General features: G+C 49.7%; 1 protein-coding gene across 3 annotated transcripts in view; it reads right to left on the reverse strand.

Annotated features, from left to right (window-relative positions):
• Positions 1–22707, reverse strand: part of TP53BP2 (tumor protein p53 binding protein 2) — a 273982-nt gene that overhangs the window by 203112 nt on the left and 48163 nt on the right. For 2 of the 3 annotated variants that reach the window (XM_078649843.1, XM_078649842.1), the window contains exon 2: positions 8928–9075. In XM_078649843.1, coding sequence (XP_078505969.1) covers positions 8928–9075 — 148 coding nt within the window. Of the gene's footprint in view, positions 1–8927; positions 9076–22707 lie in introns of those variants that run through there. The other variant, XM_078649844.1, reaches the window with a different exon arrangement.

The raw sequence follows: 22707 nt of genomic DNA on the forward strand, positions 1-22707 counted from the left end.
TTGGGGTAGCCCGATCAAGCCCCTCAAAAACTTGCACTGGGTTCTGAATAGGCTGGAGAGATCAGTATAACCCCAGAGATCAGCACCATACAAGATTGCGGTGTTGATCTTAGTGTCATAGATTTTTAGCGCTGGGGAAACCCGTTTAGTAACTGATCTCCTTTGCTCACTCAGAAGGCAACCAGTGAGTCGGGCAAGTTTAAGCTGTTGGGCACCAACCTGATCTTTCCAACCCAGGCGACGGTCCAAGGTGACCCCCAAGTACGTCATGGTTTCGACTTGCTCCAAGTCGACTCCACTCAAACTTACGGAGCTACGGACAAAATGCCTCCTGCTAAGAACCATGAACTTGGTTTTACCAACGTTTACCCTAAGATCATTGATGGCACAAAACTCCTCAAAGCGATCCAGCGCCCGCTGCAGACCGCTGCGTGTTTTTGAGAGGAGCAGAGTGTCATCAGCAAAGATAAGCATTGGAAACCTCGTCCCTGCCAACAAGGGGGCGTCAGTGGGAGTGTCTGCGAAAAATTTGACTACTTGATCGATGAATAGCAGGAAGAGTGTTGGGGCCAGGACACAACCCTGTCGGATGCCACGGGTCACGGGGAAAGATTTTGATACTTGTCCCTGGCCTCCCCACCTCACCCTAGCGTAGTTATCCTCATGCATTTTAACTATCAGATCAAGGAGTTCCCTTGGTAGACCCAAGTCCCTCAAGACGCACCACAGTTTTACCCTCGTACCCTCGGCACGAGATCGAAAGCGGACTTCAGATCAATAAAAGCGGCAAAATCTGAACACCTGATCGATGGTGCTCGTTCCGGATCTGAAGCCCGCTTGCATGGGAGATAGAATATCCTCTAGTTCAATCCAGCCTTGAACTCTACTCAAAACCATGCGTGCAATGATTTTTTGGAGGGAGTCGATAAGACTAATCGGGCGATAGTTGCCCGGATTAGACCTATCGCTTTTTTGTGGATTGGGAGAATCTCCGCACCCTTCCATGACCTAGGAATTCTTGCCCCTTTGGCTATTGCGTTAGCAATTTTTGTTATGTAGGGCACCCAAAGAGCGGGGTTGGCTTTAAACAGGTCAGCAGGAATTAGGTCCATACCTGGTGCTTTACCCCGCTGGGACAGACCAAGTGCTAGCTCCACCTCGGTTTCTGTGAAAATGAGTTTCTCCCCTCGAATGGGTGACAGAAATACCTCATCCAATTTAAAGGGAGGTTCAGATGTTTCGGCACAAAATTGGGCCGAGTAATGAGTCACCCAGGCTTCAGGGGATACATGGTTTGTAGGGATGCGCGAGTCAGAGTCCCTACCCCATTTCACTAGATTCCAGAACCTAAGCTGGTTATTTGAGGTGGAGGCGTCCAGAAGATCGGACCAATACATGTCCTCCCACTCCCGTTTGGCTTCCCACTGAGCTTTCTTGTATTGCTCCCTGGCTGCCTTAACCGCGCCCATATTTCGGGACTTAACCTCTTTAACAAGTTGTCTGTGGGCCTCCCTGCACTTTTTGTTGTACCATTTCTGGCGAATTGCATTCTGTTTAGCAGTACCCTTCTGACCTGGTAGAGAGAGAAGGAATTTGAGCTCATTAAATCAACGCTCGTGGAGGTCAATAACAGTATTTACAAATCCACCCCCCTGCAATTCCTCGCGCATAATTTCGCTAGACGTGTTAGAAACCACGGTCTCAACGCTCTCATGGAAGGTCTCATCCCCCGCTAGCCTAGACCATTTTAACCTTCTACGGTCATTAGTCAGGAAAACATCCCCTGTCCGGGTGATATCAAATTCTTTTAATCTCTTCATACCTGGCAACCTCAATTTAAGTGCAAGGGGGTTATGGTCGCTTTCTGGGCGAGGTACAACTTCCATATCAACCAGCTGCGGCCAGTATTCCAACTTCAGCAGGAAATCAATCCTGCTTTTCCTCGTGCCATTATCAAAGGTGTAGTTAGCACCCAAGTCAGATCTAGACCGACCATTTATTGCCCTGAGCCCCTGGGTGAGACACAGAGCCATCCAGTTCAACGCGGCCTCAGTAGCTTTAACAGTTTTATTTAACAATAAATCTGGAATATTCCAGGCTGCATCTTCTGCAGAGCCCCAGCTGTCTCCAGCTACATGTAGTGGCTCGAAGGTGCAGTTAAGATCGCCTGCCAGGAGGATAAAGTCTTCTCTGGCCTGTCCTGCGAGGAGGTGATCCAATACATCCAACACAGCAGGGCAGCGGCCCCCTGGAAGCCCCCGTGCATATACATTAATAATAATCATGTCCCGATAGCCCTCTTTGCTCAGTTTGATTGCCAGAAGGTCCGGGTTGTCTACAGTGATCTCCGAAGGGTGATATCCTGATGACTGTTTCACCCAAGTCAGGAGACCCCCGGAGGCGCGCCCTTTGGCACCCTTGATAGCTGGTTTGAAGAAATTTACAAAGCCTACTCTATGGACTGGGTCGGGTGCCCAAGTTTCCTGTAGCAGGATGATATCAAAATTGTCCACAAACTCCAACCAATCTTCTGAATTCAAACTACCCCTGACCCCTGCAACATTCCAAGACAGTATGTTTGATGTATCCAATGATGGAACTACCAGAGGGATCATTCGTACAGGCGCAGCAGGGGACAGTACCATACCTCCCTTTGGCCCGACTATGTTACAAAAAGCCACCCTTGGCGGACTCACTAGGACTCTGAGGGGTGTTGCCTCTGATAGACCTGCCTCTTCAACCCTGATCTCAATAGAGCCAATTACAGGTTTTGAAACAGATTGTGGGCTTTCCAAAGGTGTATCAATAGCCACATGTGTTTCAAATGGATTAGAAATGGAAAGCCTAATTGCAGGTCTTAGAGCTGGCCCTGCTACTTCAGTGGGAACAACATTTTCTGCACAAACTTCTAGAGGGCTAGGGACAGAAAGCACAGGGATGGGGATGGATTCCGAATTGTGAGCTAATACTTTAGCCCTCCGAAGTCAATCGACCTCGTCAAGGCAACCAAACCTGTTCGAGGTGGGGACCCCTTCCCACCAGCCATTTTGACCCTGCCAGCCCACCCTACGTCCACCCCACAAGGTATTATGAACTGTGGACCAATTCCCTCCTAGGTTTGTATGTGGTCGTGGGGGGTAAAAAAAAGTAAGTGGCTTAACAGTGATACCAGAGTTATCGCTTCGTACATCCCATGAACATAGATGGTGAGCAGTCTTTGGGTCCGCGAAGGAAATAACTATGCAATCACCCGGGATTGACTTGGGTGATGGGCCTACCCATGGAACCCTGCGAACCATTAGGATGTTACTTCTGAGGTTATTCGGTAGTTGTCTATTTACATTAAGCCAATGAATAGCCTTGTTCTTTAGTGAACAATGATCCTCTTGAGACCATGGCTCCAGAACAGGCACGCCTACCAACACTGCAACATAAGACCTGGCATCTGGTGGTAAATCAATGTAGCCTCCACGAAAGTTGTGACTATTTCCATTTCTAAATCCCTTGGAGTGGGTGCGTGGATTCACACTCTTATTTATTTGTTGGGCGCTAACCTGAGAGCCCATTTTTGTAGGTACTTTATTCTGTAAGGGGCAAGGAATTGGGGCATTAGGATAGGGGTTAATAACTAAAGGGTTACAGTCCTTAGTGCGAGGTTTTGGTATAGGTTTGGGTTTAGGCAAGGGTGGGGCCGGTATAAGTGCAACTGGGGCCTGTGGGATGCTCTCAACATCAAGTAGGGTATTTGCCTCCATCTGCTTTAGGCCAAGACTAGCTAGAGTGACAATTGTTTTGTCCATTTCTAATAGATTGTTTTTAATTCGTGAGAGTCGGAGTTCCAGGGGGATAGAAGCCTCTTCAATGTGTCCCATACAATTTTGATGAAGCCTTCATCACACCCCTGTGACTTACCAGACTCACCTAGCGATACCTCAGGGGCTCCCTCAACAGGATTCGGGAGTAATTCCACCGTTTTTGGATCTAGGTCTGTACTATCTATACTAATACCAGTGTCCACACCAGAAGTGCAAGTATTAGTCGGCGCGACACTAGTGCCTGCTCTATTTAAGGCCAGGGGACGACGATTATTTAAAAAATGTGCCCTCGCAATTTTGGCCTTTTTCCGAGCATAAACTGACCTGGCAAGACGTTTTCTTAAGTGTGCAGCATCCCTTTTATTAACATTAGCTGGCTGCTTTAACATGTCAAATTGTTTGGAGATAGGCAAAATTAAACTTGGGGTTTTTAACATCAGAGGCTGGGTGAGCTTAGGGGATATCGACGAAGGAATAGATTGTAACTCTGGTGGAGGGATTAATGAGGGGTGGTGGATGTCCGCCTGAACTAATAGGGGCCGGGGGCCGGACAGGCGTTCAGGAGTTTTAGCCGAGGCAATATTGCCTAAAGATGATTTTTTAGAAAATGCTAAGTCCTGAGATAATCTTCGCGCTGCCTCTAGCTCCAGTGACACTATGTTGCATTTTAGTGATTTCATTGTCAATAGCTATGTTGGTCTTGACAATGAAATCATCGAGTGTCCCATTGGATTTTAGCCCTCCCTTGGCAGTTTTACTACGAGTACCCCGTGAGCACATGTTAAATGTTAAACAAATATAAAATGGTTAAAACTTGCGCGTGTGATCACGATTTAGTCAGGGGGGGGGGGCCCAGTCCAGTCCTTTCCGTCCTCAAACGGCCTCAAACGGCCCGCTCTTCGCCCGGTCTTCGCCCCGAGCTGCGTCCCGTGCTGCGGGAGAACAGGTCTTGGATATAGTGGGCGTTATGGGCGTTGGGCGGGCCAACAGGGAGAGCGGACAGGAAGCTCTCACTCGGTCACGCAGGGACTCCTGGGCAATGGAGTCCCTGCTACGGTCGCAGCCCCGCTGCAGCCCTCAGCCCGATGGCAGCACTCCTCTGCTCCCTGCAAGGTCCAGTGTCCAGCCCCACTCACAGGCCGGCGATGCGGCACCCGCGGAGCGGGTGCGGCGAGGTCCGAGGGCAGGTTAAGAAAAATGCTCAGGAAGATGCAGTGTGCCTCCAGTAAAGTCTCCCGCCAGGTGCGTTTTAAATATCGTCCCAAAGTTACAACAGGGGCAGGGGTTTTTAAAAGGCCTCCTAGTGGGCGGTTGGCGGGCCAACAGGGAGAGCGGACCGGAAGCTCTCACTCGGTCACGCAGGGACTCCTGGGCAATGGAGTCCCTGCTACGCTCGCAGCCCCGCTGCAGCCCTCAGCCCGATGGCAGCACTCCTCTGCTCCCTGCAAGGTCCAGTGTCCAGCCCCACTCACAGGCCGGCGATGCGGCACCCGCGGAGCGGGTGCGGCGAGGTCCGAGGGCAGGTTAAGAAAAATGCAAAGGGAAGATGCAGTGTGCCTCCAGTAAAGTCTCCCGCCAGGTGCGTTTTAAATATCGTCCCAAAGTTACAACAGGGGCAGGGGTTTTTAAAAGGCCTCCTAGTGGGCGGTGGGCGGGCCAACAGGGAGAGCGGACCGGAAGCTCTCACTCGGTCACGCAGGGACTCCTGGGCAATGGAGTCCCTGCTACGCTCGCAGCCCCGCTGCAGCCCTCAGCCCAATGGCAGCACTCCTCTGCTCCCTGCAAGGTCCAGTGTCCAGCCCCACTCACAGGCCGGCGATGCGGCACCCGCGGAGCGGGTGCGGCGAGGTCCGAGGGCAGGTTAAGAAAAATGCTCAGGAAGATGCAGTGTGCCTCCAGTAAAGTCTCCCGCCAGGTGCGTTTTAAATATCTTTGTTCACTTTTTGCACTAGCATAGCACCACGATGACCTCTATAGGTGATTCGATTAGTTAAGTCCTGCTGGTAGGGCAAGGAAGGATGCCCAACTCTGTACTTAACATCACCCAATATAGCCCTACTCAATATTGATGCAAAACTCTACATTAAAACTTTGGCCACCTGCCTGGGTGAGGTCCTTCGCACCCTGGTCTATCCAGACCAGAGGGGATTCATTCAGGGGCATGAGATGCACGATATAGCAGGTCTACTCCGCACCTGGTCGAAAAGATCTCAGTTAAAAAGACCCTAGCTTTACTCGTGTCCCTAGATGCATAAGAGGCCTTCGACCGGGTGAACTAATTCTTGGGCTCACCAATTTTTTTTAACATGTTCTCCTCTAACTATGCCCACCTGTCAGTCAGTCGACCTGAATGGCTGAACTTCTTAAGCTTTTAAGTTACGCAGTGGCACCAGACAGGGGTGCTCGCTCTTACCCCTACACTTTGCCCTCTTTATTGAGCCACTGGCTTCACTGGTTAGGTAATTGGACTCAGTGACTCGGATGACTTTCAATGCCCAAGAATATAAGATATCCTTGTATGCATATAATGTCCTGCTCATGTTTGGGATTTAACCGTCCTCCCTCCCTGCAGTTATGGGGCGGACATTAAAGTCAGTCTTTAGCTACAAAAGTAAATTAGACAAATCAAATAAGAGGCCCTGAACTCTACTCGTAGAGAGGAGAAAGTGACCGAATTGAGTCGGGAACCCCCATTCTGCTGGACCAAAAAGTCTCTTAAATACACAGCGGTTCGCATTCCTAAGACTACCAGGGAATTCTTTAATGCCAACTTCCCCCCACCAATGTAAGCAATTAGGCGGGACCTGAAGTTACAGAATAACCGGTTTTAAAGCCATCAAAAAGGACATTCTTCCTTGACTCCAATATTTTCTTCAGGCACTGCCAGTGTGGATAGACACCCCATACTAAAATCATATCCAGAAACAATTACTGTACTTCATATGAAAAGGTAAGACTTCTAGGATTCTTAAGAGATTGCTAGTTCAGTCCAGAGAAGTAGGTGGTTGACTTGCCAAGAAGACCCCTTCCCCCTATTATTATGCCACACAACTGAGGATTGCAGTGGAATGGTCTATGCTAGAGCCTGAAAAGAACTGGAGGCAAATGGACCGTGTCATAGTTCAAAGACCCCTGAAGGAATTCATCTGGTTGGGTAAAAAATAAAGGCAATGCAACACATACTTGAACACCCCTCTTGGACATGGCATAGATGGCGTCTATAGCTTTGTAGCAGCCAACAGCTAGTGACAGAGTCCTTCCCAATTCATTACAAGGACGTCTTTATACCAGCACTGGATGGTGAGACCATCCATGGATGGAGGGAGAGGTGATGCCAGATGACTTCAGATATGTACAGCACCCTCACCCCTAGAACCTTTTTGCAAACGGAGTTCCACCTTTCTGACAAAGGACTGCGCTAAGCCCAGATCTGCCATTGGGTTATGAACCCAGAGGTTCATCAGGCGGTCATACGAGGTAAGACCCCATTCGAAACACTCATTCCAAAATTGATATGCACCATCACAAATTTGTTTTTACTGTTCCTTGCATAAAAAACATCTGTTAGGAATGAAAATCACTTGGAAGCAGTGGGAACAGACAGAGAAGAGCACAAACTCATCTTCAAAATCCACTCAGGGCAGAGAAATTCATTCTAAAGTATGGTTTGCCTTGCCTGCACTACATCTATCCAAATACAAGCTCTGACTACTACCAGATATGTGGCACATCCCCGAATGCCTCACATCCCCTCCAGCACTGTCCCAAGCACTGCGCTTTTTTGAAACAACTGTCAGACAGGTGGAAAGGTGTGCTAGGGTTCCCCCTTCCCTTTACTCCAGAGGTGCTGCTTTTGGGGCTGAAACCTACTGCACTTGAAATGATGATGACGCATGAATGACACAATCTTGCAACGCCTAGGAGCTAGTAAATTGTATAAGGCACACAACTGGAAGAGAACAGAATCTCCTTGGCTCACTCAGTGGTTCCTCAGACTCGTCACTTTTATCAATGGGACAGCTTACCAGTAATGTGAATGAAACTCACTTGTGATTTGAGGCTAAATAGAAGCCTGTTTGTGGGCTGATGTGCGGAGGGCTGACGAACCCTGTGCTTCCACCTTGTTGAGGGCCTTTGGTCTCCTTGAAGGAGACTTAGCAACTCCCTCCAGTAAGCTATGAAAATGTCTTACTGACAGCTCTGGGGCTCAACGAACAGTTCCTTATGGAACAATATATTGGTTCCTTGTAGTGGTGGGGTTAGATCTCGTCCTGCTGACTGGAGTGTGGGGGTGAACAAGTGGGGAGGGGGTAGTTGGGTTATTAGGGGATGGATGAGGTAGAGTTTCTTTACTTTACAGCTTGCTTCTTTTTTCTCGACTTCCGTCATAAGAGGTGGAGGGGTGGGTAGATATCCCAATTACTATGCTTGGAACTGCGTCTAGTTCCCCAGCTGGCGTGATGAATAGCAAGTTGTTGTCATTTATTTTGTATTCCTCAATAAAATACAAATAAAAAGTTACACACAGTATCAGTGTGGAAGAGGTGTGTGCAAAACTGTCTCGAAAAACGAGTTCACAATTTTTCAAATTCCTGACACCTTTTAGGTATTTTTATCCCAACTTTTGGGAAAACAGGAGGTTAGCAAAATAGCTAAAGTTGTCTCAAGGCAGATCTAAAACACATCTGATAACCATCACAAACCCTTTAAAGGGCACCGTATTATACAATCCTTCGGATAATACAATCCTGATAACACTAGACCTTGTAAATTTTCAGGTATAACGGTTTTGAGAGTAATGCTCTCTGGCCTTTTGGGACGTTTCTGGTATTGCCAATTATCAGGCTTATGTCCTGAATATGGATGGAGCTAGAACCATAGAAATACAAAATAAAATGTTCACAATAATCTGCAAACAAGTATGCGTGGTGTTTTAAATTAAACATTTTAAAGATAAAATTAAAGAAGTCATATTACAACATCTAACTTGTCTCAATTACAAGGTAATTGCTGAATTTACCAACAGGTGATGGTTGATGGGAAAGAGGAAGGATCTATCAAGCAAATAATGGTTTGGATTTAAAGATTGATGGAGTTTTAAGCATGCCATACCTGAGTTTCGCCATACTTGGGCAAGATGACAGTCTACTTCACCAGGTTCTTTACATAGTTCGATGATATCTCGGCAGGTGGTTTCTGGTGTGATCGGCACCTCTGTAAAATGCTGTTCATTGTTGCTGAGATACACGGTGAGAAACATCTAAAAACAAAAGAATGTATTTGAACAAAAGAGTAGGCTCCATAATCTTGCTTACTAAAGTAAAAAGACTTGTATTCAGCTGGCCGGAGTAGAGAGCTATTGAATCTTGCAGTGCATATAACAATACGCCTTCATTCGTAACACATAATGGGGATCACGATTCAATGCATCACGCCAAAGATTTCCACTCATCAAAAATACACACAGAAAGAGAAAGAAATCACACATGCTAAGTGTGTAGGGAAGAACATGCACGGTTAGCATAGTCGAAAATCAACTGAGAGCAATCAGGCCATGCCTTAATCCTCAATGCATATTAACACTGTGAACAAACTGCAAGATCACACTACTTGGAAACTGTTTTGGATAGAAATAATAAGAGCGGGTGAGAACCCAATTGTGTTATATTGGGTGAGGAAAGACAATACATGGAATGTACAGATTGCCTGATAGTACTATTAGTTACCAAGAACTCGCCCGGAGTATGGTATCATCATCTTAAATACAGTTTTTAATTTCAAAGCTCAGATTTTCAATTGCACAAAGAAGGCGGTTCAACCTAGAACAGGCATGCACTGTGCTGGTTTGCCAACCTGTTTTTGATTGCAGCAAGCACAACTGCAATAATAATAATCATAATAACCATGAATTTGTAAAGCGCACAGCTACCTCCTAAGTGGGTTCCCGGCTCTGGGGGCCCTCGGGAAGATTAAGCGAGCTATTGCCCAGAGTCACATGGTGCTGGGCTGACCTGCCGCCAGCGCCGGTGATCGAACGGTGAACCCCTTGGTCTGGAGTCAGGCACCCTGGCCGCTGCGCCACACCTCTTCACAGCCCTACCTGGTTAAATAAGAGATGTCAGTCATCATCCATTCATGGATTTTAGAGGAGACTGCAAGGTTAGGACTACTGTCAAAAACAGAATCCGGAAAATCACTGCCTGCCCAAGCACAAACCAGCAAGAATCAAGAAAAAACTGCCAACTAGCCATTGTGAAATAGGAATACAAAACAACCAGCAAACGAGAGCACCCCTAGTATCGCCTTTCGAAATCCGAAAGAAATATTGCAACGAAGGATATTGGAAACATAACCAGTTTGGTGAGCCGCTGAAGAAAGTTACCTTTCAGGTATTTTACACAACAAATAAGTTTGGCTGACCAGTATCACTTCTGCTAACACATTATATCCAACAAGCATTGGAAATGCAATAGGTCTCGCATTAGAAAAGTTGGAGTTATTGGTCTTGTAAATGACATATTTTATTTATTTGTTGGTTTTTAAAATTGCTAAATTGATGGCTTTGTCATTTACAATGCCAATAGTTATAACTTTCGCGAATGTGACACCTATAGCATTTGGAATGCAACATGTTTTGTATTTACGTGACTTAGATGGCAGCTCTGGTCGTTAGGCCACATCTCTAGAAAGCAGGAGAGTGCAGCAGGGGAGAGAAGCACAGCAATGCAATAGGTCTCGCATTAGGAAAGTTTGAGCTATTGGTATTGTAAAGGACACATTTTTTATTTATGTGCTTGTTTTGAAAATAGCGAAATTAATAGCTTTGTTATTTACAATGCCAATAGTTTTATCTTTCGCAAATGTGACACCTATTGTAACACAATATGTGTTGTGAGGGTGAGTGAGGGTGAGGGGTTGAGGGTGAGTGAGGGTGAGGGTGGGTGAGGGTGAGTGAGGGTGAGGGTGGGTGAGGGTGAGTGAGGGTGAGTGAGGGTGAGGGGTTGAGGGTGAGGGGTTGAGGGTGAGGGGGTGAGGGGTTGAGGGTGAGGGGTTGAGGGTGAGGGGTTGAGGGTGAGGGGTTGAGGGTGAGGGGTTGAGGGGTTGAGGGTGAGGGGTTGAGGGTGAGGGGTTGAGGGTGAGGGGTTGAGGGTGAGGGGTTGAGGGGTTGAGGGTGAGTGAGGGTGAGTGAGGGTGAGGGTGGGTGAGGGTGGGTGAGGGTGGGTGAGGGTGAGTGAGGGGTGAGGGGTTGAGGGTGAGGGGGTGAGGGTGAGGGGGTGAGGGTGAGGGGGTGAGGGGTTGAGGGGTTGAGGGTGAGGGGTTGAGGGGGTGAGGGTGAGGGGGTGAGGGGGTGAGGGGGTGAGGGGGTGAGGGGGTGAGGGGGTGAGGGTGAGTGAGGGTGAGTGAGGGTGGGTGAGGGTGAGTGAGGGTGAGTGAGGGTGAGGGTGAGTGAGGGTGAGTGTGAGGGTGAGTGGAGGGTGAGGGTGGGTGAGGGTGAGTGAGGGTGAGTGAGGGTGAGTGAGGGTGAGTGAGGGTGAGGGTGGGTGAGGGTGGGTGAGGGTGGGTGAGGGTGAGTGAGGGGTGAGGGGTTGAGGGTGAGGGGGTGAGGGTGAGGGGTTGAGGGTGAGGGGGTGAGGGGTTGAGGGGTTGAGGGTGAGGGGGTGAGGGGGTGAGGGGGTGAGGGGGTGAGGGGGTGAGGGGGTGAGGGGGTGAGGGTGAGTGAGGGTGAGTGAGGGTGGGTGAGGGTGGGTGAGGGTGAGTGAGGGTGAGTGAGGGTGAGGGTGAGTGAGGGTGAGTGTGAGGGTGAGTGGAGGGTGAGGGTGGGTGAGGGTGAGTGAGGGTGAGTGAGGGTGAGTGAGGGTGAGTGAGGGTGAGTGAGGGGGAGTGAGGGGGAGTGAGGGGGAGTGAGGGGGAGTGAGGGGGAGTGAGGGTGAGTGGGAGTGAGTGGGAGTGAGTGGGAGTGAGGGTGAGTGAGGGTGAGTGAGGGTGAGTGAGGGTGAGTGAGGGTGAGTGAGGGTGAGTGAGGGTGAGTGAGGGTGAGTGAGGGTGAGTGAGGGTGAGTGAGGGTGGTTGAGGGTGAGTGAGGGTGAGTGGTTGAGGGTGAGTGAGGGTGAGTGGTTGAGGGTGAGTGAGGGTGAGTGGTTGAGGGTGAGTGAGAGTGAGGGTGAGGGTGGGTGAGGGGTTGAGGGTGAGTGAGGGTGAGGGTGAGTGAGGGTGAGGGTGAGTGAGGGTGAGGGTGAGTGAGGGTGAGGGTGAGTGAGGGTGAGGGTGAGTGAGGGTGAGGGTGAGTGAGGGTGAGGGTGAGTGAGGGTGAGGGTGAGTGAGGGTGAGTGAGGGTGAGGGTGAGTGAGGGTGAGGGTGAGTGAGGGTGAGTGAGGGTGAGTGAGGGTGAGGGGTTGAGGGTGAGTGAGGGTGAGGGGTTGAGGGTGAGTGAGGGTGAGTGGTTGAGGGTGAGTGAGGGTGAGGGTGAGTGAGGGTGAGGGTGAGTGAGGGTGAGGGTGAGGGTGGGTGAGGGTGAGGGTGAGTGAGGGTGAGGGTGAGTGAGGGTGAGGGAGGGTGAGTGAGGGTGAGGGTGAGTGAGGGTGAGTGAGGGTGAGTGAGGGTGAGTGAGGGTGAGTGAGGGTGAGTGAGGGTGAGTGAGGGTGAGTGAGGGTGAGTGAGGGTGAGTGAGGGTGAGTGAGGGTGAGTGAGGGTGAGTGAGGGTGAGTGAGGGTGAGTGAGGGTGAGGGGTTGAGGGTGAGTGAGGGTGAGGGGTTGAGGGTGAGTGAGGGTGAGGGGTTGAGGGTGAGTGAGGGTGAGGGTGAGGGGTTGAGGGTGAGGGGTTGAGGGTGAGGGGTTGAGGGTGAGGGGTTGAGGGTGAGGGGTTGAGGGTGAGTGAGGGTGAGGGTGAGTGAGGGTGAGGGTGAGTGAGGGTGAGGGTGAGTGAGGGTGAGGGTGAGTGAGGGTGAGTGAGGGTGAGGATAAGTGAGGGTGAGTGAGGGTGAGGGTGAGTGAGGGTGAGTGAGGGTGAGGGAGTGAGGGTGAGTGAGGGTGAGTGAGGGTGAGGGGTTGAGGGTGGGTGAGGGTGGGTGAGGGGTTGAGGGAGGGTGGGTGAGGGTGAGGGGTTGAGGGTGAGTGAGGGTGAGTGAGGGTGAGTGAGGGTGAGGGGTTGAGGGTGAGTGAGGGTGGGTGAGGGGTTGAGGGTGAGTGAGGGTGAGTGAGGGTGAGTGAGGGTGAGTGAGGGTGAGTGAGGGTGAGTGAGGGTGAGTGAGGGTGAGTGAGGGTGAGTGAGGGTGAGTGAGGGTGAGTGAGGGTGAGTGAGTGAGGGGTTGAGGGCGAGTGAGTGAGGGGTTGAGGGCGAGTGAGGGTGAGGGGTTGAGGGTGAGTGAGGGTGAGGGTGAGGGGTTGAGGGTGAGGGGTTGAGGGTGAGGGGTTGAGGGTGAGGGGTTGAGGGTGAGTGAGGGTGAGGGGTTGAGGGTGAATGAGGGTGAATGAGGGTGAGGGTGAGGGTGAGGGTGAGGGTGAGGGTGAATGAGGGTGAGGGTGAGGGTGAGGGTGAGGGTGAGTGAGGGTGAGTGAGGGTGAGTGAGGGTGAGTGAGGGTGAGTGAGGGTGAGTGAGGGTGAGTGAGGGTGAGTGAGGGTGAGTGAGGGTGAGTGAGGGTGAGTGAGGGTGAGTGAGGGTGAGTGAGGGTGAGTGAGGGTGAGTGAGTGAGGGTGAGTGAGTGAGGGTGAGTGAGGGTGAGTGAGGGTGAGTGAGGGTGAGTGAGGGTGAGTGAGTGAGGGTGAGTGAGTGAGGGTGAGTGAGGGTGAGTGAGGGTGAGTGAGGGTGAGTGAGGGTGAGTGAGGGTGAGTGAGGGTGAGTGAGGGTGAGTGAGGGTGAGGGTGGGTGAGGGTGGGTGAGGGTGAGTGAGGGTGAGTGAGGGTGAGTGAGGGTGAGTGAGGGTGAGTGAGGGTGAGTGAGGGTGGTTGAGGGTGAGGGGTTGAGGGTGAGGGGTTGAGGGTGAGGGGTTGAGGGTGAGGGGTTGAGGGTGAGGGGTTGAGGGTGAGGGGTTGAGGGTGAGGGGTTGAGGGTGAGGGGTTGAGGGTGAGGGGTTGAGGGTGAGGGGTTGAGGGTGAGGGGTTGAGGGTGAGGGGTTGAGGGTGAGGGGTTGAGGGTGAGGGGTTGAGGGTGAGGGGTTGAGGGTGAGGGGTTGAGGGTGAGGGGTTGAGGGTGAGGGGTTGAGGGTGAGGGGTTGAGGGGTTGAGGGTGAGTGAGGGTGGGTGAGGGTGAGTGAGGGTGGGTGAGGGTGAGTGAAGGTGAGGGTGAGCGAGGGTGAGGGTGAGTGAGGGTGAGTGTGATGGGAGATGTATATGGGCATATAACGAGAAAGCGAAAGAACAGGTGATGTGGAGGACTCAGAGGTAATCAGAACGGGGCCGAACGCAGAGGAGATTGCTTCGAGCTCCAGTACACCACCCTGGCAGCAGGTGTAAGGTGGCTGAAGCAGACAATGCGCATCTTGACGACGGAGAAATCCCATTTCAAAAAGCATCCAGGGCCCTGCATTATAGCTTTGGGCTTTGCTGACAATCACTGATCAGGAAGTCCTTTGCTAACTGGTAACGACCTCTGCTACTGGACGCAGCCTGTGGTGGGCACATTGCTTGTACTGCAGAAAAAGACAGAGTTTAAGCAGCATGTGAGAAGATACCTCGGGCTGCAGGTGGGAGCAAAGTACAGGCCCTGCACCCTCCTCAGTCTGCATGCATGCACGGAGCTTGAATTGCCGTGGCTCTGAGATTTTGGTGGCTTACTACAAAGTTGCCAGGTTTTGCATGTATGTGCACTGAACACCAGGTTTGTAGAACTGAGCTTTGATTTAACAAAAAAGTGTCTTCTGGGAGTTGTAGTTTTTGTGTGCCAATATGTAAAAAATAATAGGCTAATCTCCATGCCCGATAACTATCTGTAGTAGAAAATATCAGGAGTAAGAGAGATGGTGATCGGCACAAATGAACGGCTGGTAACCTTATTTGTGGCACAGAACAGTTTGCAACCAAAAAGATTGGCTTTCTGGATAAGAAGAGACTGCTAGAGGCACACACAAAAGCCAGCTGCTGCTGTGTGTAGGACCACCGGTGAGCCCAGCCTGCCTTGAGCATGTAAACACACTCCATTCAGCGTCATCGGAGTGCAAAGTTCCCAGAGAAACAAGAAAGGAAACAAGACGGAGGGCATTGCTGTGGGGAGGGGGGGGAGGAGAAATGCACACGGCGGGCAGGGGAGGGGGCGGAGCGGGGAGAGCGGCATGAGGGTGTGAAGCAGCCGGGGCCTTTGAAGTGAAGCTAAGCTTCACTTCAAAAGGTGTGGGAGGAATGCGGCTGAGGGAACAGACGGCGATTTGGTGATGTGCACGCGCATTTTAGGTCAATGCGCTTGCGCATTGACCTAAAAGCCACGGGCACAGCAGCAAATCGCCACAGTTAGGTAAGCTTTGTTTAAAGCCCTATAGTCTCGCTTCTCTCAATGCGCATGCGCATTGATAGGTCACGAGACCTAAAAATGGACACACTGGTCATCCACACCAACGATCATCAAGGCCACTGCAATTAGGCAGCAATTATGTGGCGCGGTTGACCAAATTATGCAGCAGGAAAAAGCTAATTATACTGTTTATACACAAGAATGCGGCACATTTCTTAATCCATTTTATTTCCCTACTTTGGGACTTTAACACAAATACCGATGCAGGTCTAGGCACTTGCAAAGCCCATCCTCTTGAACCAGGACATTGCAAAGAATAATGAAAGACAAGTCTTCGACAAACTAAACTCTAGTTGCAGCAGCTTCTCGATCACTGCACACATGTACTGGGGCGGTAATTACAGTGACAATGTGATTTACAAGACAGGTATCCCTGTTCAACTAAACTACATGGTGAACAATTCTTCACCGTGCATTGGCCTTAACCCTTTCGCTGCTAGGCCTCCCTTCTCACCATGCTAAGCCTTTCCTGGGATATATGGGGTAGTTCCTGCTTACGCCACCATAACTTTTTGTCCCAAAAAGCTATTCACGCCAAATTTGCATCATTTTTTCCTCCCCAACATCCTAGTGAGTCATAAGGTAAAGAGGACTTGTGGATTCCCCTGGTGCGGACTGAAAGAATTGCCAAAATAGAGCTACATTTTTGAGTAGTTAGGAAAAAATAGGAAAAAAGTGCTTTGGATAAAAGTGCCAGTTTTTCCTTCATTAAAATAGAATTAATTAACTGTTTGATGTGCGAAAGTCACCATCTCCCCAGTTTACAGGAACATGCAGAGCTGAATCAAAAAAAATTAAATTTACCACAATTTTGTTATTTTTCAAAAAGGTAGTGCTTCCACTTTGTGGTGCAAACCAGTGGGAACCCCATAGATGATCCAGGAATGCTCTATATTTCGGAAAAGTAGACAAAATTATGAATTGAGCAAGGGGTTGTACATGTAGATTCCTCAACGTTTTCCCAATGAAACCGTTGAAATAAAGAAATATTAAAAAGTGACAATATTTTTATCTGTAACTTTTTGTCAAGATGGCCAATTTACAAAATCAATGTACCCTTATGTTCGGTAGACCCTTTTGTTTGTGGGGATATGTAGGGTTTCCAAGTTCTCCAAGAACCCAAGGTACGCAGAGCCAACAACTGAGCTGCATAGTACGAAAGTTGTTTTCATTGTGTACTGAGTATAGACAATTCATATGGTGAAGTATGCAAAGTGAAAAATAGGCATCAAGATAACCTCTATGTATTCCTGAAATGGACAAAAGATATTGAGATTAGAAGAAGTGGTTTTCTTGTACTTCTCTGAATTTGTGGGTATCCATACAAGCACATGATTTAGAGGGTATTTTATAAAGTGTCTTCTTTCTTATAGGCTAGCTTACAATTGGATGGCACAAATGCAACGAAATCCAATTGGTAATAATAAATATCCTAATACTCTATGCTCTCATGTCTTCTGATAAAAATTGGCACTCCAGTTAACAGCCTAAGTGCCAGCGACAGGTAACGGCCCAACATGCATCATACACGCGTTATATTTTTCCACTCCAAACTGATCTGCTTTTAGCAAATTGGGTAGCTGTGAATTTAGGCACTAGCTTAGCCATCACCAAGGGAAACCGAGCAAATCTGTACATTTATGAAAACTAGACAACTATTGGAATCCAAGATGGGATGACTTGCATGGCTCTCCCCACAACGTTTTATCCAGAATCCCTTGCAAACCTCAAACTTCAACTAGACAAAAACACATTTTCTCATTTCTGTGCTGGAAAGTTCGGGAATCAGCAGGAAGCCACACATTTCCTTCTACTCAGCATTCCCCTAATTCTAAAACAAGCATTTGCAATGCAATAGGTCTCGCATTAGGAAAGTTTGAGCTATTGGTACTGCAAATTACACATTTTTTATTTATGTTTAGTTTTTGAAAATAGCTAAATTAATAGCTTTGTCATTTACAATACCAACAGTTAAAACTTTTGCCATTGTGACACCTATAGCATTTGTAATGCAATATGTGTTGTATTTACGTGACTTACATGTATTGATATTACAAATAACAATGGCTTATGCTATGCTATGTTTTGCTATGCTATGCTTTGTTATGCTATGCTGTGTTTTATTATGCTATGCTTTGTTATGCTATGCTATGTTTTGTTATGCTATGTTGTGTTTTATTATGCTATGCTATGTTTTGTTATGCTATGCTATGTTTTGTTGTGTTTGGTATGCTATGCTATTTTTTGCTATGCAATTATGTGTTTTGTTTTCCTATGCTATGTTTTGTTTTCCTATGCTATGTTTTGTTTTCCTATGCTATGTTTTGTTTTCCTATGCTATGTTTTGCTATGCTTTGTTACGTTATGCTTTGTTTTGTTGTGCTATGTTTTGTTGTGCTATGCTATGTTGTATTTTGCTATGCTATGTTTTGCTATGTTTTTATTTTGCTATTCTATGCTTTGTTTTGCTATCCTATGCTGGTGAGGGTGTGTGAGGGTGAGGGGGTGTGTGAGGGTGAGGGGGTGTGTGAGGGTGAGGGGGTGTGTGAGGGTGAGGGGGGGTGTGTGAGGGTGAGGGGGTGTGAGGGTGAGGGGGTGTGAGGGTGAGGGGGTGTGAGGGTGAGGGGGTGTGAGGGGGTGTGAGGGTGAGGGGGTGTGAGGGTGAGGGGGTGTGAGAGTGAGGGGGTGTGAGGGTGTGAGGGGGTGTGAGGGTGAGGGGGTGTGAGGGTGAGGGGGTGTGAGGGGGTGCAAGGTTGAGGGTGAGTGAGGGTGTGTGAGGATGAGGGGGTGTGAGGGTGTGAGGGGGTGTGAGGGTGTGTGAGGGTGTGAGGGGGTGTGAGGGGGTGTGAGGGTAAGGGGTGTGAGGGTGAGGGGTGTGAGGGTGAGGGGTGTGAGGGGTGTGAGGGTGAGGGGGTGTGAAGGTGAGGGGGTGTGAAGGTGAGGGGTGAGAGGGTGAGGGTGGGTGAGGGTGAGGGGGTGTAAGAGTGAGGGTGAGGGGATGTGAGGGTGAGGGGGTGTGGGGGGTGATGGGGTGTGAGGGGGTGATGGGGTGTGAGGGGGTGTGATGGTGAGGGGGGTGTGATGGTGAGGGGGGTGTGATGGTGAGGGGGGTGTGATGGTGAGGGGGTGTGTGAGGATGAGGGGGTGTGTGAGGATGAGGGTGTCATGGTGTGTGAAGGGGTGTGAGGGTGAGGAGGTGTGAGGTTGAGGGTGAATGAGTGTGGGTGAGAGGGTGTGAGGGTGAGAGGGTGTGTGAGGGTGTGAGGGTGAGAGGGTGTGTGAGGGTGTGAGGGTGAGAGGGTGGGTGAGGGGGTGAGGGGGTGAGGGGGTGAGTGAGGGTGTGTGTGAGGGTTGTGTGTGAGGGTGAGGGGTGTGTGTGAGGGTGAGGGGTGTGAGGGGGTGTGTGAGGGTGAGGGGATGTGAGGGTGAGGGGATGTGAGGGTGAGTGAGGGGGTGTGAGGGTGAGTGAGGGTGTGTGAGGGTGAGTGAGGGTGAGGGGGTGTGAGGGTGAGGGAGTGTGAGGGTGAGGGGGTGTGAGGTGAGGGGGTGAGGGGGTGTGAGGGTGAGGGTGTGTGAGGGTGAGGGTGTGTGAGGGTGTGTGAGGGTGATGGGGTGTGGGGGGTGATGGGGTGTGAGGGGGTGAGGGTAAGGGGGTGTGATGGTGAGGGGGGGTGTGATGGTGAGGGGTGTGTGAGGATGAGGGGGTGTGTGAGGATGAGGGTGTCATGGTGTGTGAGGGGGTGTGAGGTTGAGGGTGGATGAGTGTGGGTGTGAGGGTGAGAGGGTGTGTGAGGGTGAGAGGGTGTGTGAGGGTGTGAGGGTGAGAGGGTGGGTGAGGGGGTGAGTGAGGGTGTGTGTGAGGGTGAGGGGTGAGGGTGAGGGGGTGTGTGAGGGTGAGGGGTGAGGGTGAGGGGGTGTGTGAGGGTGAGGGGATGTGAGGGTGAGGGGATGTGAGGCTGAGGGTGAGGGGATGTGAGGGTGAGGGGGTGAGGGGGGTGAGGGGGGTGAGGGTGGAGGGGATGTGAGGGTGAGGGAGTGAGGGGGGGTGAGGGTGTGTGAGGGTGGGGGGTGTGAGGGTGAGGGTGTGTGAGGGGGTCATTTTTGTCGAAATAAATCTTAAATTGAATCGATAATAGCAGCTGTACAAAACCCTAATATTGATTTATAATAATCTGGGCCACTACAAGGTTCACATGACAACTGGCTGGCCTTGTAGTTCACTAGTGGCATTGTCATCAATGTGGGATGGGGGCTGGATGACTTTAAGTTCATGTTTTAAAGCGATCACTTATAATATTAACTTCTCAGTGCAGTGCTATATTGTGACATAATGTTATGTTATGTTATGTTATGTTACTTTATTTCTTTTATAGCGCACGGCAACTCCGAGGAGCATCCCGGCGCTTTGGCAAAGAAAGACAGCATAGAAAGCAACCACACAACAGAAAACAGGAAGAAAAACTATTTCTTAAAAAGCCATGTCTTCAGATCCTTTCTAAAGGTCAGAAGACAGGGAGCCGATCTCAGGGACACTGGTAATTCGTTCCATGCCTTGGGTGTCAGATAGCGGAAAGAACGACCTCCCAATCGTGCACGACGAATTACAGGAACTTTAAGCAAAGACAGACCCGATGATCTGAGATTCCTGCTTGGCACATACCGGAAAACGCGTTTCCCAATATATTTGGGGCCAATACCATTGAGGGCCTTGAAGGCCACAGTCAGGCATTTAAAAAGGACCCGCTTGGAGATGGGTAGCCAATGAAGAGTGTTCAATAAGGCAGTGGCGCCAGCTCGCCTTGGGAGTCCAAAAATAGCACGGGCTGCCGAATTCTGGACCACTTGCAAACGGGTCATAAGATATTTTGGTAGACCCAGAAAGAGAGCGTTTGCGTAGTCCAGACGCGACCCGATTAATGCCTGTACGACTGTTTTCCTGTGATTGAGTGACAGTAGAGGGAAAAATTTCCTCAACATCCGTAAGATGCCGAAGCACTTCCCTACAATGGACAAGATGTGGGGTCCAAAGGATAACTCACAGTCCACTATCACTCCCAAGTTCTTCGCCTTCGCAGCAACCTTGTCAGGAGGAAACATATCCTGAGGCCACCAGGATTTCCAGTCATGTTCCGGTGCGCAACCGAAAAAAAGCAACTCTGACTTGTCAGAGTTGCATTTTAAGCCATGACCTCTGAACCACTCAAACACCGCACCAAGGCAATCCCTGATCTTTATGCCATCAAATGACCCCTCCCTGTCACATGTGAACAGGAGTTGGGTGTCATCAGCATAAGACACGATCCGGGCGCCAAAAGATTCCGCGACTTCCGCCAGAGGGGCCATAAAGATGTTAAACAGCATAGGGCTGAGAATGGAGCCCTGCGGGACTCCCACCTCTAGCGGAGCCATATCAGCGGAAAAAGGAGGCGCCCAGATCGTTTGCCGGCGGTCGGCCAGAAATGATTTTAGCCAGTTCCACACCGTTCCTCGAAGGCCACACTCCCAGAGTCTTACAAGGAGGGCATCATGAGGAACGGTGTCGAAAGCCGCCGACAAGTCAAGCATGACTAACACGGCCTTTCCCCCCGAGTCGAGAACTCCAAAGCTCCCACGTGTTACAGAAATTCACTTTTTAGTTTTGAAGAGACTTCATTGTAATGTATTTAATGTTTGTTGAATGATTTTCATGGGAAACACTCTCAAGGCTCGGCTCTGGCTCGACTCTCCCTGTTAATTTGCTGGCTCCAACATCTACTTGTTTCCACATAGCACAGCATCTTTACTGACTACAATACGTTATGTTAAAAATAATTAGTTTGCCCTATTTTTTTAAGTGGTGCATTTGAAAGCACAGTGGCCCAGTTGCAGGCTGCAAAAATGAAATGAAGGTACCTTTAAAGGGGTAATCGGGAGTAACCAGTAATCGAATTTAAGAATACATTTGAAGCAATTTGAGAGAGGGAAAAACTTCAAGATGAGAGCCATTGAGAAAGAGCAATCGAGTGTGTGAGATCGTGCGCGCAGGCGCGCGCGTCTCAAAGCCTGTCCCTGAATGCACTCTCTTGAATTTGCTTTTCAGTAACATGTATGTCTTTTGTTATGAATCTAGCTGCACTGCAAGCTAAATAGGTCCTCTTTCCACCCAAAAATTGCCAGTGGTATCAGCTGCCAATTATGTAGCTGAAAGCCTCGAGGAATTAGCATTATATAGGTGCCTCTGAAGTGCCAGGCATCGCCCCCCTCCCCCTTCTTCTAACAGCTGGTTGTAAAACCACTTTCCCCGGTACCCTGCCAAGCCATCTACGGCTGCCACTGCGGATTAACTAGCTCTCCTGCTGATTGCTTGGACGTCGGAGTGACAGAGTGCTGGCCCGCCCACTTCTTATCTGAATTTCTTGGAAGAGGAGCAGTTCCAGTGAACTGCGCAGGGAGGCGGCTGTGTGCCTTTTATTTCTTCTCTGAAAGATGATCTCATGCGCTGTGCGAAGAGCAGCAGCGTGCTTTTCGCTTACAATGACGAGTCCTCATTCTCTTGTGTGCAAATAGCAGGAGACAAGGTGGGGGCTGCTGGGGGGGGCTAACAAGATCAGGCGGGCGAGTGGGCGGTGAGAGAAGGTCAGTGAGCCCTGGGGGCAGTGGGAGAGAGCGTTTCGGACGCAGCTAGGAAAGCAGTGCATCACAGGGAATGGAAACGAAAGGGCCTACGTAAAGGAAGAGATCAAATAAGGGAGGGAGTGGGGAGGCATGCTAGCAATACAGCAGCAGATGCAGTGGTACCGGGCTCACTGAAACGGCTCTAACCCGTTTGTAATGCCCGCTCTATTGAAATCTGCGTAACTATGGCTGTATTTTCTTTTTTTTTTTTTTTAACCACAAACGGAGTGGGCGGGGCTTGGTTGCACCAGGTTTTACGGCAGCCATACTGGCCACAGGTAGAAGATGGGTTGAGAAGGGATTAAGGGGATACAAAGGTTATAGAACAGAAGTAATGACTTAAGTAACATTGAAAAGTGAGGAAACTGGAAGACGTATGCTGTGAGGAGGACCGCGAATAAGCAATCAAAAAGACGGAATAAAGATAGGGAAGAATACAAAATGAATAAAGTAAGAACGTACAAGAGGAAAGAAAGTGCATGTAAATTAGAAAAGAAAGAACTGAGGAAGAACAGAAGTTACGAGGGGATGAGAATTGAAGGAAGAAAGGAAGAAACATACAAGCTCTTGGCATTGCTGTGATTAGGGGGGAGGAGAAATGCGGCTCAGGAGCAAATGGTAACGAGCGCGTTAATGGGAAGAGCGGCCGTGGGAGATGAAGTCGGAGAGTGCGAAGTGCGGGCGGGGAGCGGAGCCGTTGAAGTGTGTGTGGCTTTCATGTGGTGATGCGAGGCAGG

Source organism: Lissotriton helveticus, chromosome 6, assembly GCF_964261635.1.
Source record: "Lissotriton helveticus chromosome 6, aLisHel1.1, whole genome shotgun sequence".
Lineage (NCBI taxonomy): Eukaryota > Metazoa > Chordata > Amphibia > Caudata > Salamandridae > Lissotriton > Lissotriton helveticus.